The 18,906-nt window shown below is 43.3% G+C and overlaps 1 protein-coding gene across 1 annotated transcript in view; it reads left to right on the forward strand.

Moving 5' to 3' along the window:
- The window catches only part of Fntb (Farnesyl transferase beta subunit), a 30,632-nt gene extending 11,937 nt beyond the window's left edge, over positions 1-18,695 (forward strand). Inside the window, exons 7-12 of the mRNA XM_065455902.1 lie at positions 1,909-1,992; positions 5,128-5,214; positions 6,939-7,068; positions 9,121-9,365; positions 11,344-11,458; positions 13,211-18,695. Of these exons, the coding sequence (XP_065311974.1) occupies positions 1,909-1,992; positions 5,128-5,214; positions 6,939-7,068; positions 9,121-9,365; positions 11,344-11,458; positions 13,211-13,312 (763 nt within the window). The 3' untranslated portion in view covers positions 13,313-18,695. The remainder of the gene's footprint in view (positions 1-1,908; positions 1,993-5,127; positions 5,215-6,938; positions 7,069-9,120; positions 9,366-11,343; positions 11,459-13,210) is intronic.
- Positions 18,696-18,906: the final 211 nt, after the last annotated feature.

Below are 18,906 nucleotides of genomic sequence, written 5' to 3' on the forward strand. Positions count from 1 at the left end.
AGACCAACTTTAGCATCAAATTAAAATGCAAGTGTTTCCAGGCCATCATATTTGCCATGTGCCATCCTTTAATGTAGAAGAAACATGTGGCAAAGTTTCTACAACTTCAAAAATAAGTGCAGTACTCCTTTAATCTAGCACTTACAATTCCATTGCACAGTTTGTGTGAGGTGAAGGAGCCAAAATGTTGTCTTCCGGGGGTGATCGACTATCGACGTGGGCAGTTGTAGGGGTCAGCGTCTGCTGTTCTTGCATGTGTGCTGGATACATGCGTAACACATTCGCAAGTGTTTGAGGCTTCTGTCAGTGTTCACAGTTTGGATCGGTGTTTCGTAACCGATAAGTTGTGCGTAGCTCCTGGTGAACGCAGCAACAAGGCAAACTCGGTGGGCAATACATACTAGTTTTCTTGTGCTTGAAACTTTGGAGCCATGTGGAATTTCATTTAGGGGTCATACTTTTGAAGACGCGTGCGACTGACTCAACACTTAAATTTCCAGGGTAAGCATGCTTTGAATGTAATGTCGTTCATGTGTGTACGCCAGTGCACATATTCGAAACCACATGTCACAAAGAGAGAAACATTGCTGTGTCTTACTGCAAACAATTGGGTTAAAATGCTGCGTATCACACATCATGGCTTCAATGGGCACAGGCCTCTGAGAGCTGTTGCCTGGAAGCTGTTGGGTAGTTTGACCCACTCAGTGTGTGCGTTCAGTAGCGTAAACTTGACTCTATGACATCTAAGAACATTGTAAACAAGCTTGGAGAATGTGGGGTCTCGGGCACTCTAGCAACAAAGGACGCAGTACACAGTAGTGTGAAGAAGTGAAACAGCATTTATTCCACTTGTTGTACAATAAGCCAGCTAGCTGAATTGCACAACAAATGGAACATGCCGATGAAATACGCTGAGAAATCCAAGACGTTCTACTCACAACATAAAGATGCCATGTTAAAAATTTTTAGGGCCCTTAAGTTTCGCCTTTAAAAGTGGAATGCGATAGCATTCAAAGATCCCTGACTGCTTCTCACACTTCCAGGTAACTGCAGCTTATGTAACCGTAATGGATGGATGGATGGAGTAACTTTATAGAAAGGTCCTGCGAGTTACGGGGCGCAAGGTCTCATAGAGCGGGCTACTCCCACGTTGGGACCAGGAGCTGTAACTCCCTGGCCGCATCGTGGGCTCGCTGGACGGCCCAGAGCTGCTCCGCCAGGTCCGTGCTGCGTAATGCGCCTTGTAGCCTGGCGGAGTCTTGATCCTTGTTTGCGTGGGTCCGACCACACGGCCAGAGCCGTAATGTTTACCGGGAAACGCTGGTGCCGAACGCTATGCACCAGGGCAGGTTTTCTGTTAAAAAAGCAGCTTCTTTCAACTGCCTGCTGACAGCTTCTCAGTGATGTCACGTGGTGCTCCCTAGCATTTATTCAATTACTTATTTCTTTATACTTGTAAAGGCCCCCTAGCATCCCGTTGTGGTAGCTTAGTGGTTACGGCATTGCACTGCTGAGTGGGGGGCTCAATCCTGTCTGTGGCAGCTACACCTTGACAAGGATGAAATGCGAAAATTCTCGCGTACTTATAGATTTAGGCTTATAGATTTAGGTGCACGGTAAAGAACCCCAGAGGATCAAAATTATTTCAGACCCCCTCACCACAACGTTCCTTACAGTCAGATCGTAGTTGCCATTGGCTGTATTACTTTAATGCATCCTGTGCCTAGTCGGGCAAAATCTCATGAAAGTGATCGGATTCCCAAAAGTGGTCACTCAAGAATACTACCCCACCTGACCTCATTGTTACAAGCAGCGCATGCAACGTGTCAAAACAGTGTGGTTGCAAATACATTGGCCACCTCCGCGTGACCGGTGCTCAAACTTCAGGGTGACGTGCTTTGCCTGCAGGAACACGTTGTACAGTTTTCTGCGGCGAATGAAGCAGCCCAACGGCTCCTTCATCATGCACGACGGGGGAGAGGCTGACGTCAGGTAAGCATTGTTAAGCGCTTGTTCATAATCATCCACCTGATAGGTGCTCGACCTCACCCCCTGGCCCACCTCCATGGCCTTCTCCCTTGACACAGTGAATACCATCCCATTAGCGTGCGTCGAGTCAGTTTATCGTCAGAATTTTCTGTTTGCCAACCAAGCCAACATGATGTCAGTGAAAAAGAAATATACAAACAAATCCAGTATTGCAGATACAGAAAGCGTGTACAGTAGACTTCCGTTAACCTGACTCCAGTTAATTTGATTCTTCAGTTAATTCAATCCAGACCGAAGGTCTCGGCTGGGGCCTATGGGTCTAAACTTTCGTTAATTCGATTATAAAATTGGCCTTTGCCGAATAATTCGAACTTGAACAGTTAGCATGCAAGTGCCTGAACTCTATGGTGACCTCATTAGCAACCCCTGTATTGGCAGCGTCTGTCTCTGCAGAGCTTAGGGCTCGGTGAGTGCATTGAATGCATCATAGTCTCCCGTCGAAAGCGCATATTTTCGGCTTGTCCTAGGAATATTTGCAAGCAAATCACAATGTCTGATACGGTATTTACCGCATTATAATGCACACCTTCTTTCTTTTTCTCTTCTTTTGTATGTTTTTCTTTTAAAGGAAAATGTGCCAAAAGTCGCGTTCGCGGCGTTCGGGTGCTTTGCCGCATAACACATCTATGTTACGGCGAAGCTGTATTTAAGAACTTGTCGCCACTGTGCAACACGTATTAGGCCCTTGCTCATTTTTCTTGCTAAGAAAATCGGGTGCGCATTAGCTTTCTACTTAGCTTAGGAGCTTTAATGTTATCTCTACCGCATCTTCCTACTTTGGAGACCCAGAAAGTGGGCACATGTGTGATCGGGGCACGTGTAAGAATCTGGTAAATAAGGCCAAATGAATTGACAGTGTGTTCTTACGTTTCTTTTTATCTTGTTTAATTCTACCCGCCGAATAATTCTATCAGTTTCGTAGTTCCGTCATGGTCGTATTAATGGAACTCCACTGTATACGGAAAGTGGCAAATGCAAAATATGAACAGTGTTGCTTGAATATTGCCATTGTGCATTTATGTGAACATATGTTATATGCAACACAATTATTACTTTCATCTTTCTGCCATATAGTATGATGTATGTTTTTTTTCCCATTTTACAGTGAAGCTGTTTATGGTTAGGTTCTGAAAATTCTTCCATCCGTCTATCGAGTCGGTCATACTCTACACACCGATCGTTCTGCCTTGTTTCCTTCTGACGTAGACATTGCCCTAGCGACGTTATCAGCAATTACACTTTGGACTTGCTATAAGCAGGATGTGCATAGTTCACTCTGAAGAAAAAGAACATGCCCTCAAAGAGCACCAACGTGAACAACAGCACGAATGGGCACGAAAGCGGCGGGAAGCTGCCGCCACCGAACAAGCAGCAGCCCACGGGTCAGGACCATCGAGTAGCTGCTTTCTTCTTACTTACGAAGAAGTACACATGCAGATAGCTGAGGCGAGCGTACGCCAACCGTTCTATGCCACAAGTATCATTTCAGTGCCATCGATAGGTAGAGCAACAGCTTATTCCGTACAAGGCATGGGTAATTGTGTAACGCTTTTTTGAAGGCACGGTCACCTGCTTTTTAATACAGAGCCCTTTGTCCAAAGCGTCTAAATGCAATGAGCTCTTCATGGCTTTGCTCCGCATTCTTTGGCTTAGCGTTTCGCGTCATTTGTTTTTCAAAGGGGGGCATCGCGTCTCATCAGTAACAACACCTATTGTGTATTGTATCTTCTGGACTGTAGATGAGAGGCAACCAAGTTTAAACGTGGAAGCATTCACTGAAGGCCCAGTGACTCAAAGCAAAGAAATTAAAAACACAGTAATTGCTCTAAGACTGCAGTAAATAAGGCGAGGTTGCTTAACCGTCTGCGTCGAACAGCCGCAATCCGCCAGCGCCATCGCTCTTGGTCGTGAAGCAGCGCCGGAAACTTATAGAAGTGTGTTCCTGGTGAGTTTTTGTACGTGTTAGAGCAGCCAACTGCACAGGAGTTGTTTCAAGACATTGCTGAAAGCTGACAGAAGCGTTAAATCACTAAGAACTAAAGCATGACAGCATGCGCATAGAAGTTGACGGAAACAGTGCTCGCTCGAACCCGTCTACGCTTCACAGCCTTGGTGACAGGCGGTGTTGTTGGCGTTTTGCGCATGGCGTATACGGCTATTGAGGTGTGGGCCACGGATGCCAGGCACAAGCGTTGTGCCTGTTAAGACCCAAAGTACTGTGAGTTGGAAAATGCAAGGCATCGATGTGGTTACAGTGCACCAGAACATTCCCCCAGGGCGACAACGAGGAGGTTCGAGCAAGAGTTTGTGGGCAACCCATTTGATGCCAGGTGTGTGGTGTGTGATCAACTATGGTTTGAGGGGGCTTGACCACCATCGGCGGCGTGTCTGATCAACATCAGTGTGAATGTGCGGTGGTGGCATAACGGCCAGGTGTGCACTCGGGGTCCTGGCGGGCACAACGCTTGTGCTTGGCATCTGCAGCCCGCTCCTCGTCGGTCCTATTCACCCGCCATCGCCGCACATATTCTCACTACTGCTGCCGCCGACGCTACAGACTCTACTTTTTTTGTCCACAAAGCTATGGTCACTGTGGTAACAAATGAGACAAAATAAAAGACAACAACCATGAAGTTACGTGTATGTGTCTTTATTCAATCAATGTAGCAATAACTATACAAGTCAATATAGCTATCATAGTATCACAATACAGCTTCACTGGTTATCCTTCTTCACAGAGTGGAAGGGCACTAAGTCTATTTTTTCTCTTCTTTATTTTGTGCTCACTTTTGTGGTTTCGACACTTTGTTAGACGCTTATTTGCCTTTACGTCGATCTCTTTTACAACAATGTTTTTGGTGTCAAAATGAACTTGAATTAACGCGATGGACTTGTTGGAGAACTTATCACTTCAGCTCTAATTAGTATTTGCCTTGAGTGTAACAATTTAAGGGACAACAGCACATGTTGTTTTGTCAGGGTGGAAGCTTTCATACAGTGTTGGTATTTGCCCTCTCCCTGGGTAAGAATTTCATTACTTTTTGTATAAGTTTAAGGTATGCATGAATGTTTTTTCAGGGGTGCCTACTGTGCTCTGTCCGTGGCCAAACTAACAAACACCTTCACACCATCACTATTCGAAGGAACGGCAGAATGGGTTGTCAAGTGAGTGCTCAAAGGTTTCTGAATGAGTATCCACGTGCATGTTTTATTTATTTCATTTTTTGCTCCTTAAGCTTTGCAACTTTGTCAGCGTTAGAAGGTTTGCATTTTTGCAGTCCTCAGTGTTTATACTGTGTTTCATACATGGACTGCAACGCCATGGAAGTTGTATTGACTTTCTGTACTGCCCACATCCACTAAATGGTTTGATAATCTGAGCTTGTATTAACATATGTTACAATAGTTGTACATTGAAAAATTTGGTAAATGATTTCTAATTACGTTCTCTTGTTTTTATGCTTGCTTGTTTTTCCTGCTCTGTTCTTTTTGCCAGCATTTCGCTACTGCTTTTAATTGCACCAGGGACGTCTCGGCAAGCATTTCTCTTGTCTTGTTAGACGATAGTTTCTGCAGTGTCACCATATAAAAGAAATAGTATTCACTCTTAACTTGACCTGTTTTACAAAGTTCACGTATGGAACAGAGGGTTCAAAAGGCATGACAAGGCATCCGAACACAAGTTTGACTAAGGAACCCAGAAGCACCATGCTGTCTGCAGTACGTAGCAGTGCAGCTGCAAGACAACCTTGATGCACACGGTGGCGTGAAAATGCCGGTCTTATCGTAGCTCAACTCAGAGGCAATGCAAGTTCGATGCTGTTGACAGGCAGCAAAGACTTCATTAAATAACCATGGCTTGCCACATGCTTCATAGTGCTACGTACATATATTCTTACAAAACTCTATCATGACATTTAAAAGACATTGCAGAAAGTTCACTTGGGGCTGCATTAAGGCCCGTAAAAGCAAAAGGAAAAAAATTACCCACATAGCATGTCGAACCCCAGTCCTTTTGATTCAGAGTTGGATGTCAAAACCACTTGACCACAATACGTGCAGAGTAATACATTTTGATGACAGAACTTCCATAGTTTCTGCAGCATCGAAGCCGAAATATGAAATGAAGTGCAGTTGTGACTATTGTGTTAGATGCTCTTATGGAGATGCTTTCACATTATTCTTTCATCACAAGTTTTATGGATGCTAGCTGAAGGCACTAATATTTTTAGATGTATAGGATGCATGTTGTGTGTTGTGAAATTGCTGCAGTGACCATCATTTGATTTAGACCACATGATGACATTGTATAAATGGGAGCCTAATTGTTAGCCATGTTATCCGATTCAGCAACTTATTTTTGCACTGTCACTGAGTGGCATTTTCTTTAGCAGGCAGAAATTAATCTAATCAAGAATCTCACTTTTCATGCTTTCAATAGGCAAGTAAACAATGAACAGGGTGACAAGGACAAGGTTCTTTCGTGTTTTACATTCAGAAGTATGCCTTTCCAACTTGCCCAGTGCTATATTCCATCTCTGCACATTATTTATTTATTTATTTATTTACCCACAAGGCCAATGGCATTACAGAGGGGAGTGGGGAAAAAATACAATCATAAAGAGAAAAGCAAGGTACACATGAATTACAATAACAATTTCAAACAGGCATGAACTTAAACAACGGTGGTTAGTGCCTCACGAAGATGTTGGTTATCAATGATTGATGCCATCACCTGCCTTCCTGCCAGCATTCCACTCGACCATGTGACAGTGTCTCTTGTTCTCGACTGTTCATCTCTTATCTGAAAACCTGTAAGATGCTTGTATATCTGACGCAGTAGTAGCCATTCAAGAGCTTTCTTGCATAGAAGTTTTTGTTCTTTGTAGGTGCCAAACATACGAAGGGGGCTTCGGTGGTGTGCCAGGCATGGAGGCCCATGGTGGTTACACATTTTGCGGTTTCGCTGCTCTGGTTTTCCTCGAGAGGGAGACGCTCTGCAACATGAACAAACTGCTGGCAAGTTCATCGTACACAAATTTGTTATGCCATAGACATGAACTTATGAATGGCACGACACAAGCGTGGCAAACATCTGAAAGATGGCTGCTTTTTATTTATTAGGACAAAGGCTTGTCATACTTTAGAAATGCTAATGTCCACACATGCCTAGCCTAGCTTTCATACTGTTATACAACAGCACTTCCGGGTGGAACATCCGTTAAGCCACAGACATTACAAAGTGCACATTCACACACATGTGCACACATGTGCGTGCACACACCCACACGCACCAAGCATGCAAGCACGTGCACCAATGCACATGCAACTGGCACACTGGCCTACGAATTTGTCATCATGATTTCTGGAAAGAAATTTACTATTTGGCTAATCCCGTCATGTTGGGTTTGTTTAGCATGGCCTAGGGTGCCGTTAGTATTGCTGTTAACTCCTTCAACGAGCACAACAGTCTACTTCACGCACCTGGTGACCTGCTATTCCTCTGTTTCATCACTAACATATTCATGGTGCACTAGATTTGGTAGCCTTTCCATCAATTCTCATCTACAAGCTTATGTTTTGACGTGCCATGTAGTTAAAGCATTACATGTTTCAGATAACATAAATGAGCTTCTCTTTCTGTTTTTGCCCAGCGTACTCCATGGAAGGGTTACATATTGCAGTTTGTTTATAAATCGCAAATCCAGTAGACTTCATTAATTCAATTTTTCGGTTAATTCGATCACGACCAAAAGTTCCCAGCCAGTGGTCATACGTTTCTGTGAGCCCATACTTTCGTTATTTTGATCCTAAGATTGGCCGTCATCGGGTAACTCAAACTTTATCAGCCAGAACACACGTGCATGACCATTACGGTGAAGCCTAGTAGTGAACTCTCTAGTGGCAGCATGGCTCGGCGGAGCGTAGGAAACGGCAAATGCATTGAACGCACATCAATTTAACATCGAAAGTGCCTATTTCTGGCCCGCTCAGGAAAATATTCAAGCACTAACCTTAACTCATAATGTCCCATTGTGGTATTTACCTGATTCTGACACAGACATCTTTTTCTCCAGGAACATTGAGCCTAAAATTGCCTGCGCGGGGCAGTCGGATACAAAACCAGAGCCGTGCTTACAATGTTTGTACGTTTTATCGCATGATGTGACTGTATTGTGGCAAAACTGACTTTATAAAACCAGCCGCCATTGTGAAACACCCTTGCCCATTTTTCCTACTAAAATATAGTTAGAGTTCTACTTTCTTTAGGAGCTTTAATGTCATTTCTACATTAGTTTTCTACTTTAGGCCCATAGAAAGCATGCGCGTGTTTGATTCGTAAGAGTGTTAAAATTGGACAAATACTGCCAAATAAATCGGCGGTGTGTTTTGGCATTCTTTGTGCATTTTGTTTAATTTGACCTGCCAGCTAATCCAATTTTATTGGTCCCGTCAGGGTTCTCAACAGAAGTCGACTATTCTATTCAATATTAAAGGTAATTTTTCTCTAATGTTCGTATTCAACTAGCTTAGAAAATTTCGCTATTCAAGCACCAACTATAGTAACTTGTTTTTCTTTTTAACCCTTTAACTCCCAAGTGATTTCGTAAAAGGGTATAGAAAATACCAATATCTTTCTAATTTAGCTAATTATTGTGCTTGTTGTACTTCTGGATTTGAAGAAAATGTATGTGAGGTTGTTTCTCTCTTATATTACAGTTCAATGAAAGAGATCTCACCACAAAAAGCAACTTTTCCTCAACACATCTGTAAAGATTAAAATTATCTGAACAGAGGATAACGAAAGGAATCAAAAGCACAGAAGAATATTTGTTCAAGTGGAGAAGCTCAAACGCACAAAACAATCTGTATTGAGCAAAAAAAAAGAAAGCAGAAGACGTTGCCTGGATGACTACAACTCGTCTTTGGCAGTATTGGTACAGTCAGCTAGGACAAGTACAACTCACACTTAGTAGTTAAAGGCTCGAAGGAATCAAAGTTGCCTTGATGGCCGCAGCATCCTAATTTCATCCTCACATCCTCTCCTCCGGGCCATCCCCGAACCTGCAGCGGTGGCTGGTGAACCGACAGATGCGCTTCGAGGGTGGCTTCCAGGGCCGGACCAACAAGCTGGTGGACGGCTGCTACTCCTTCTGGCAGGGGGGCGTCTTCCCGCTCCTGCACAAGGTGCTCTTCTCGCTGGGCAACGAATGCCTGAGCATGGAAAGCTGGATGTTTGACCAGGACGCCCTGCAGGAGTACATACTCATCTGCTGCCAGGAACCTGCCGGCGGCCTCATCGACAAGCCCGGAAAGTGAGCCTAATTTGCATGCCTAGGTTGCGATGCGCGTTTGCAGCACGTTGGAGTGAGCTGACATCTGTGAACTGGGGATGTTATTATTACCATTGTCAGGGCGATTGGCCTTTTTTCGGAACTTCACCCAGTGTGCTATAGGGTGGCCTTTATCTAACCACTTTCACGCCCACTCGCGTCACTGGGTGTGTGACCCTGGGTATTTACTGCTCTTCAATGCAAAAAAATGCCTTTAAGATTTCTCCCGTGCTGAGCAAAATCTGACCCAAGTCATATTGCTACACGCGTGTGGTATTTGATTGTTTGAACGAGGCGCATGGGCGCCATCACTCGAGAAAAGAGGAGGAAGAACAAACTGGGCTTGCGCTGTAAAATCTAACCGGTCAGTGCTGCAACCGCTGTTGTAAATATAACCTGTAAATAGTTGCTCGTCTTACTGACTCGTCCTTCGTGTAACAATATATATTCAGATGTGTGCCACGCATGGGTTTTGCGGGGATGCTGCTAGATGGTGCAGCGTGTCCAGAGGGAAGTCGTAAAGGGGATCGTGGCTGCAGTAAATGCCTCAACGTGGTGACAACACTGTGTGTCAACACAGTGTTTCAGTGCTAATTGTGTCGCTGTCAACAGTCTGTGTGACATAGGTTCGACCAGAATTTTCTCATCGTTATTATTGTTATTATTCGTTTCAAAGACATGTATACAATTGACAGAGAGGCCACCACAGTATGGCCGCCGCACGGGACGTAACGCCTGCCTATTGTTTAGGGAAGAGATGGAATGGGACCGTTGACGAGTGAAGACAAAGAAAAAAAGGCAACAAACGAGGAACTAAAGAACTGCATCACTGATGACTGCAGGCTGAAACAAAACAACAACAAGGAATGGAGTATGCCAGTACAAACACAGCAAATAACCACCACTCATACAAATTACAAAAGAATTTAACAAAAAAAGAAAAGAAAGGTCTCATCATTTACACAAGCACAGAAGCTGGAATGAACTTTTTTACACATGGCATTTTGTTAAAAGTGGAGATTTCCGAAAAGAGCCGTAGTAACATGGGGACGTGCATTCCAGAAATGTGTGAGCTTGTGAAAAATGCATTGAGACAAAGCCGCCCTTTGTTCCAGTGGTGCAATTCTGCTTTACGCCAGCAAGCAGCTGCTTGTCTCTCGGTTAACATCACGGGATACAGTCATAGACCCACGGAGCTGCTGCCTTGAGGAGCAGTCTCTTGTGCCAATGAAATCTATAAATTATCGTCATCATTGCTGTAAAGTAGCATTCATGCCTGTCTTAATGGCTCCATATTAACATAAAGAAAAGCGAACGACCACAGTGTACTTTGCTCCAGGAGGTTCTATGCAAATTTCCTGCTTCGGACTGCATACTGAGTCCAGCGCTATTTCATTTAAAGTTATCTAATCTGAACTACAACCGGGTCTATCAGGAATACAGAAATCATCAAATAATGGAATGTTTCCAATAAAGCAATTTCGTTACCAGGAGGATTTACTGTACTATTATAGAATCAAGGTATTCAGTTTGAGAATTTTCTATTCTATTAGTTTCAATACTGGCTTGTGATGGAATATGTGCACTTGTTACGACTATTGGAGCCTGTTTGTCGTTGAAAATCCCTCATGCACCAGAACAGTTTTGCCAGCCAGTTCACGCGCCAAAGGGAGGCCAAGAAGGAACTGCTGCGAACTTTTACAGTTTGCCCATTCATAAGCCGGCCAGTATAGTGAGTTTCAGGATGAAATCTTTTTCTTTATTTGCATGTATTGAACGAACTACGATTTCCTACCTTTCCTCTTTGTGTCTATTTTCCCATTTTTAGTAGCGATGAAATGTTTGGCGTTTGGTTCAGTATACTCAAAGCAGTTGTTCTTCTTATACTATTCGTAGTTGATTTGAAGGTTTCGTTATGCAAGCACTCCTACTAAAGTGAGAAGCTCTCGCTCTTTGAAAGGCCCCGGGACTACTACCACACCTGCTACCTGCTGAGCGGGCTGAGCGTTGCACAGCACTTTGGCGGGGGAATCTTGGGCAGCACTCGAGTCCTCGGTGACCCCAAGAACGAGCTTGTAAGTTTGGTTCGCACATCCTTTCCCTCGCTCAAGTGCGTGTTAGGTGAATCAGCCTTCTAACGTTTTAACAGCAGCTACTACCGACAGTAAGCAGAACAGAGCAGCAAGAAGTGTATAAGCACACAGAATTGGGCATTTGTAAACACGAAGAAGTTCGTGTGACAAATTAATTAATAGATTCTTCTTCTTCATATATTGCACATTGCAGTTTTGCAATAGGCACTTCAGACATTAAAGAAATGTCACAAGTACATCTAAAAATCAATGGGGTAGCATTACAAGCCTATTATATAAGAAGCGTGAGGATGACATCGAAGAATCATTAATGAAGAATGACGTGGACTGTATAGTCATGACACACAGCAATGCACTCCCGAACAAAACACAGCTTTTTATGCGTCACAATGTACAGGAGGCAACTAATGAGTTCACTGCACCATCAGCTGATGCTGTGCTTAAAGTACCTAGATGATTAACTTTTGGCTTAAAGAACATAAGTTACAATGACCTAAATTTGTACTTTGTTCTCACTAACGCACACTGTTCTTACTTTTAGCCTTAAGTATGTTTGCCGAATGAGAGGAGGGAAGATAACCGATGGTCATTGAGGGTTACGGACTGGATTCCAAGGGAAGGGAAGCGTAGCAAGGGGCAGCAGAAAGTTAGGTGTGCAGATGGGATTAAGAAGTTTGCAGGGACAACATGGCCACAATTACCACATGATCGGGGTAGTTGCAGAAGTATGGGAGAGGCCTTTGCCCTGCAGTGGGCGTAACCAGAATGATGATGATGATGACGTTTACCGAAATGTTTTAACACAGACTTCTGTCACTGAAGAAAAAAAAATGAACGTGAAAAAGAATTCAGTTCAGGATCAAGTGGGGACGCATCATCTTCAGTGATAGCCTCTGAACACGGTGGCAGCATTACGTCACTTGGTTTGAGGAGTTCCAACTGTGCCTTGTCGAATGTCTCCAGAGAGCAGCATTCTTCAGCTTTACTTAATGTGACACAACATTTTTACCAATGGCCGTCATAGCTGCTTAGTGGCCATGGTGTTTTGTGGTTGTTTGATTTCTGTCGATCAGCATGGAATTTCAAAAGCGCTGCTCTACTGAGCATTGATTTCACAATAAAGAAGCCCAGCTTGTCAAAACCAATCTATAATGTCTCTTATTCTTGCACTAGTGCTTTGTAATGTTTAATCCAGTCAATCAACTGATCAATCAACCTTTTTTACAGAATGGAGGTTGTGCTGTGCTTTTAAATTAGGGCAAAGAAATTAGATGCCCAGAAACATTCGTCAGGGTCTTTACAAATAGCTCATGCACATTTGTTGTTGTTATAACCGAATTGCATAATGATGCCTTCATACTCTGTGAAAATGGTCGGCATGCTCAGTTTCATTATTCAAAAGTGCATTGGTCTGCTGTAGCATAGCCCACTGGTTCTCTGGCTTCAGTTTCACTCTTGGGTCAACAGGGGGCTTCATGTCGCATGCAGTGTAAGCCTTTCGAAACGGACACCAGCTGTTCTGAAGTCAAGTTGCTGCAACATGCAATGTCGTCAAATGCATGACGTCAACATAGCATCTACCTAGCAGAAACATGGTATCTACATAATGTTACGATATCTGTATAACACAATGTAAGCATCAACATCGAAGAAGCTTTGTGTCCACTGACTTTCGTAGTGCACGAACTCTGCATAACCTTCTTTCTTCTTTTCTTCCCTCTCTCTTTACATCAGTGCACAATCCATCCACTGTACAACATCGGCATGGAAAATGCTGTGGAAGCCCTCAAGTACTTCAACTTACAGCCCGTGCCCGAGGACGGTGAAAATTCCTGAGCCCTGCCTCACAGCTGTAGAACGAGCCAAGTTACTTTTGCAAATTTCCAGGAAGCCGGCGCAGAAGGGAGAGAGTGGCGGTCCGCCAGAAGCGACCGGGATTTCAGCGACCAACTGCCGCCAAGTAGTCTTTCAGACATCGGCTGTTACCTGGAGCAGTGAGACCGTTGTCTTTTCACGTGCAGGAACTCTAGATGCTCCTGTGTACTCCGTTGATGCTACAGTGGTGTAACCAGTCCACACTTCGGTCTAGCTTGGCAAAGCCTTGTTACCTCAGTTTGACTGGTGTGCATCTTGGGATGGCCTGCTCGGCGTGATTTGCTAACGGCTGAAAATATTTATCAAATCAAGTTTTGGCAGAAAAAGCAAAAATTTGATACTGCCTTAAGGCAAGTTGTATCAGCGTACAGCCGGTCAGGCATCTGGCGCTGACTGACGTGGAAGGAAGTTGAAGCAAGAGACCACAACCTTGAAAGAGCGATCCTTTACACTCTAAAAACTGTTGCACCCTTTGGGGTGTATATTTGCCACACAACAATAATCGTCATCTGTCTTGTCTGCATTTCCTTTCTTTAACGCGACAAGCCCGGTACTTTCCAGTAACGAACGGCATGCGCGTTATCATCATGACATAGCATTCCCGACAGGAAAGTAACGAGCGCGGCGTTTTCAAGAAAGGAAATGCAGGCAAGACAGATGACGATTATTGTTGTGTGGCAAATATACACTCCAAAGGGTGTAAACTTTTCTTAGAGTGTATTCCCGAAAAAGCTTTTATATCTCTGGCAGGGAACGTGGCGTAATCCGAGGTGGCTGCCCACGCCAACATTGTTACTTGACTAAGGAGGTGGTATTTGCTAGCTGGTAGGATTTTCTTTGCAGGAATAGGACGTCGTAGCCAGGGTGGTCAATCTTGCACTGTGCTCGCAAAAAAGGATCTAGTGCAGGCTTGCCTGCTGCGAGTTGGAATTGTATGTTAGCAGCCACATTCAATGGACACTTCTACAATAGTGCACAGCTGGTGGTGGCTTTACATCACAGTGTGAGGAAGCTTGCTCAAGGGATTTTGAGAGTCATCCGTTGAGGCCCGTGTTTACGCACTCACACATACACATGCGAGCGTAGTTGTGGCTTGCACCTTCCATTGGCAAGGTGCGTCAGTGTTTTGTTCGGAGAAAATTTAGTTTCGACCCGGCTATGATGTTCTGTAAACTTTTGCAGCCGGTAGCACGCTGCTTGCGAATGCTAATTCTTGGAAAAGTGTGATTGCAATTATGTTTCTTGTATTTCTTTTTGCGTTGGCTTTCTCGAGAAGGCCATACCTGTTTATCGGCTTTCATGTTTTGAGGGCCCAAGTTTGTGTGGCACATTACACATTTCACTACGCTCATTGTATTAAGTTATATAGCGCAAGGAATCGGGAATTATGGTGATCAAATTGCCTGCGAAGAGCAGGAAATCAATCTGGTTTATCCAGGACTGTATGCTCACAGGACGAAATTATTCAGCATTGACTTTTTTACATAGTAAAGACAGAATGATGGTAGTGTTCAAAGGCAGGTAAAAGGCGCAGTGGACAACAATGATTCACAGGTTTCAGTGGTGAAATTGACGTTTGTGTAGGTGCAGCTTGCACAGGGCAATGGTAGTCTTGTGCCTGACATAATTTAACGATTTGTTCTTATCTAATAAATCCGGAGAACTTGCTCATGTCTAGTGTTGAACAGCTGAGGCAACAAAAGTCTCTCGAGGTTACTTAAAACAGTTTCCAATTCTTACTGTCAACTTTGACCTTTTAGTTAACTTCTAGCTGATGCCTCGGGTGCTGAGTAGAAAGAAGTAATGTTGTGGCTAGACTTACTTTTGGCAGCTGATCATGACAAGGACTGCTGTCTGTTATTCAAGCACATGTTTTTCGTAGTGCTCTTTCTTGAGTTGAATGTTGTGGAAAACGTTTCCTCTTTCTATTAACCTTCTTTTTTTTTTAGATGTCTTGAATGTTTTAGCAGAATCACTGTGTTCCACGCTGCCTTCAGGCCGTTACAAATGGTAGTTGGAAATGGCCCACTATAGGTTGAAGATGTAAATTATGCTGATAGTGTACACTCACAAAAAAAAGGAGCTTGTGTTTTTCAATGTCTCTTTTGTAAAAAAATAACACATTGATGCATCGTCATTGTTTGCCTTAAATATTACCTGACCAAGTTATTGTTGAGCTGATGGTTGTTTGTGCAGGGCAACATGTAATTTTCATTCCTGTTTCTGTTAAGAAATTTACGTACCTATTGATGCAGCTCGTGTGCACCTGTCCTGTAAGAAAAAAAGAACGCTATCCTAAAACGTCTTTGCAGAGCCTGTAAAAAGTGGTTGCAGCACATTTTGGTTCAGCTGCAGCATTCTTACGAGAATTTTGTGATGCCGCTTAGGTACATAGACTTGCAGTTCTTGACTCACAAGTAGGACCAGTTTGAAATTGCCAGTTCCTCGACTGCGCAGTTTTAGTTCTGAGACTCTCCTTCAGTGCAGCCTTTGTTGTAAGTACGCGGACCACTGCACTAGTGACAAGAGTTATTGGGAAGCTTTCCAAATGGGTCGCTTGTGTCGATCCCTAACACTAGGAATTTCTGGAGGATGAGGGCAAAGTCCTCTTCTACTTTTCAGGTGTTTGAGGTGCTGATAGACCCCGCATGTAAACCAAAGTTAGCGCTGGTACTTAGAAGGGTGACAGAATGAGCTAGTTGATATTCCGTCTAGTTGCTGGAATGCATAACACGGGCAAGAGAACAGGACAGCGATGAACACAGAGTATGGTGTTTGTATGTTGCCAGCCAGTCCACTGCTTCGCACTGTGCGCCCCTTCAGCTTATTTAGTGCAGGTCACTCGCTGTATAGCCTCTAGTCTTGGCAAGAGAGATATACAGTTGAGCCTCATTGTAAGTCACACCTGACACGAAAATATCTTCGCTATATCCAATATTTGTTATATGCATATGTTTACTACCTACTGATAAGAAAAATTTTTACTTTGTTATATCTGATAATTCGTTATATCCGTGTTTGTTATAACGAGATTCGACTATGTGCGAGTGCAATTTTATTGAGCCCACTGCTCTCGAGATTTTAGGTTTTGCAAGTCATGATGGCACTGCAAGCTTCTTTTTTTCTTTTTTACCTTAAGTTTACTTGAGGAGGTAGCATTAGATGGTAGGGAATATAAGGAGAAAGGAAAGCAGCATGGGGCATTTTCCCCCTTTGCCTTCAAGACAAGTTTGTTTCAGCAGGTCCTGCTTTACTGAGGCTTATAATGATGCATGTTTACAATGTGTTCCATTATGAAGGAGAATGCCTAGTTGGCAGTCAAAAAATGCCTACAGTAAGAAGTGCTGGTAGTGATGTCACTTGGAGGTACCAGCAATGCTGTCATTGTCATTGTGTGCACAAAAGTGTGCTCTCCATTTTTCTTCGGCATCAAAGTGAGGACAATTAAGCCTCAAAATGTCCCCCTTCATTTTGGAACATTTTGGTCTTCGAAGTCGAGGCTTCTGCAAGAACAGTACGACAAGGCTCTGCCTGGTTTGCCACTTTCGTGGTGTGCAAAAGTGTTTTCCCCTTGCCAAAGATCAATGCACATTGCATATCCTTTAAAGCAATGTGTTTACAGAATGCAATGGCTTGCTGATGAAGTGGTTGCTCTCTTGATTGTCCTGATAGAAATACGAGTTCTTAGGAGGATGAAACTTAAGCTTTATAATTTGAAAATGTTGTCAGCTGTAGTTAAGCTCAGTGGTTCTGAGGACTAGGGTCAGTCAAATGATGACTACAGTAAGCATAGAAATCATACAGGTGTATTGCACAAACAGCAAATGAAATCTCTTTAGTTAGATTCTGGGATAGAATCGTGCTTAATTTTCCTAATTAAGTTGATGAAATGTACGGTTATATGGTGAACACATATAGGTAATTTGAGCTGGTAAAAAATTCGGTGCTTATTGTTTTGTGTCAAGTGTGGTCTTGTGGCAACATAGTAAAAATAAGGTCGCCTTGCTTATTCCTGAAAGCAAGCCCTGATTTTTGTCTTTACGAAATCCATTGTTTCCTCCAAAGCCATTGCATCAATGGCTTTGGTCATACTTCTCACCTGCACCGATTTTCCTGGTTTATATTTTGCACCTAAGAAGCGATGCTAGTGGAGCCATTGTGACATTGCAGACTTCGAAATAGTTGAGCCTCAATATAACGAAATTGCAATCTGTGCAAAGTTGTGTTCGTTATATCCAATATTCATTATGAAAGAATGAAAAGTGGCACCAACAAATTTACAGTCAGCACCGTGCAACAGAATTACAGTCATTAGTGATTCATTATATAAAACACTTCATTGCATCGAGGTTCGACTGTTGTATTTTCTAGTGTACTGACTTTCTTTCAAGCAGGACACATTCTTAAAACTTATAAGATCCAGTCCTTGCTAAGTTTAGCAGGTAACTCAACATTCTTTTATTAGAAGATAATTAGTTCCAAAATGTCGCTGTTAGAGACTGTGGCATCATGAGAGCTATTGCAAGCTTTTGTTTTTGCATTGTTTCCAGCCTACCAAGCCTCTTATTGCAAGACTGCTGTCTACCTCTCTAGGTTAATTTTACATGTCTCTTTTTGTGGCCCTTTTATCTCTGAAGTGCGGTAGGGGGAGAGGGGGGGGAAGCCCTCATAGCCGCACAATGGTGGAGCAAGATAAGCCTTATTCTCAGGACTATAAGCGCAACCGCGCACTGTGTGTTCCTTTCTTCTATAATATATAGTGTTTGTTACCCAGTGATATCGGCGAGAAATTTTTTTAGATTTACCTTGTTACATTCATAATTCATTATATTCATGCTTGTTATATTGAGGTTCGACAATGTATTGGGAGTCTGATTTTATGGAGGTCACTGACCTTGGTTTTTTTAAGGCAGTGCAGGTTGCGGTCAGTAGACGTTCGCGATAGTAGCAGTGGCTTCATTGAAGGGCTGCCTTCTATTGTTGCTTGTTTCAAACTTTTACAGTTTGACTGCAGCCACTGAATGCTGAAGGTGCTGTTCCTATGCATTTGAGAGCTGTTTACAGTGCGATGTTGTATGCAGCAAAGTTTATATTTGCTGCAAAGTGGTTCATGCTTGTCATCACTTGGTTGTGCCACTTTTGTTTTCCACACTGGAGGATTGGCCATATTTAAGGAGTCTTAAACTGGTACAGTTATGGCGGCTTACCACGAGACTACAGTTTATTTTGCCCTTGCGAATTGTTCCCTGCAGTGCTGCAGCCATCGAGCCTTGCTGTTCTTTTGTTAAAATTCATGTTCTCTCAGTCTTTCTATCTTGAGAATAAATGCTTCAACTAAAGAGGCTTTTATGTGGTCCTGTGTTCCAAAGGTTGCAGCGTCCATGCCGGCAAGCTTGGTCACCCTCTTGTTTCTGAGTGTGGTTACAGCAGAAGGCACAATAACCTACAAGTGTATAGAACTCTCCAGCTGGAACCAATTTTGATGTAAAAGATTGTTTGACAAAAGAATTTCACTGCTAAGTACAACAATGAGAAAGCTACATACATGAGCTTGA

Source organism: Dermacentor albipictus, chromosome 7 (genome assembly GCF_038994185.2).
Source record: "Dermacentor albipictus isolate Rhodes 1998 colony chromosome 7, USDA_Dalb.pri_finalv2, whole genome shotgun sequence".
Classification (NCBI taxonomy): domain Eukaryota; kingdom Metazoa; phylum Arthropoda; class Arachnida; order Ixodida; family Ixodidae; genus Dermacentor; species Dermacentor albipictus.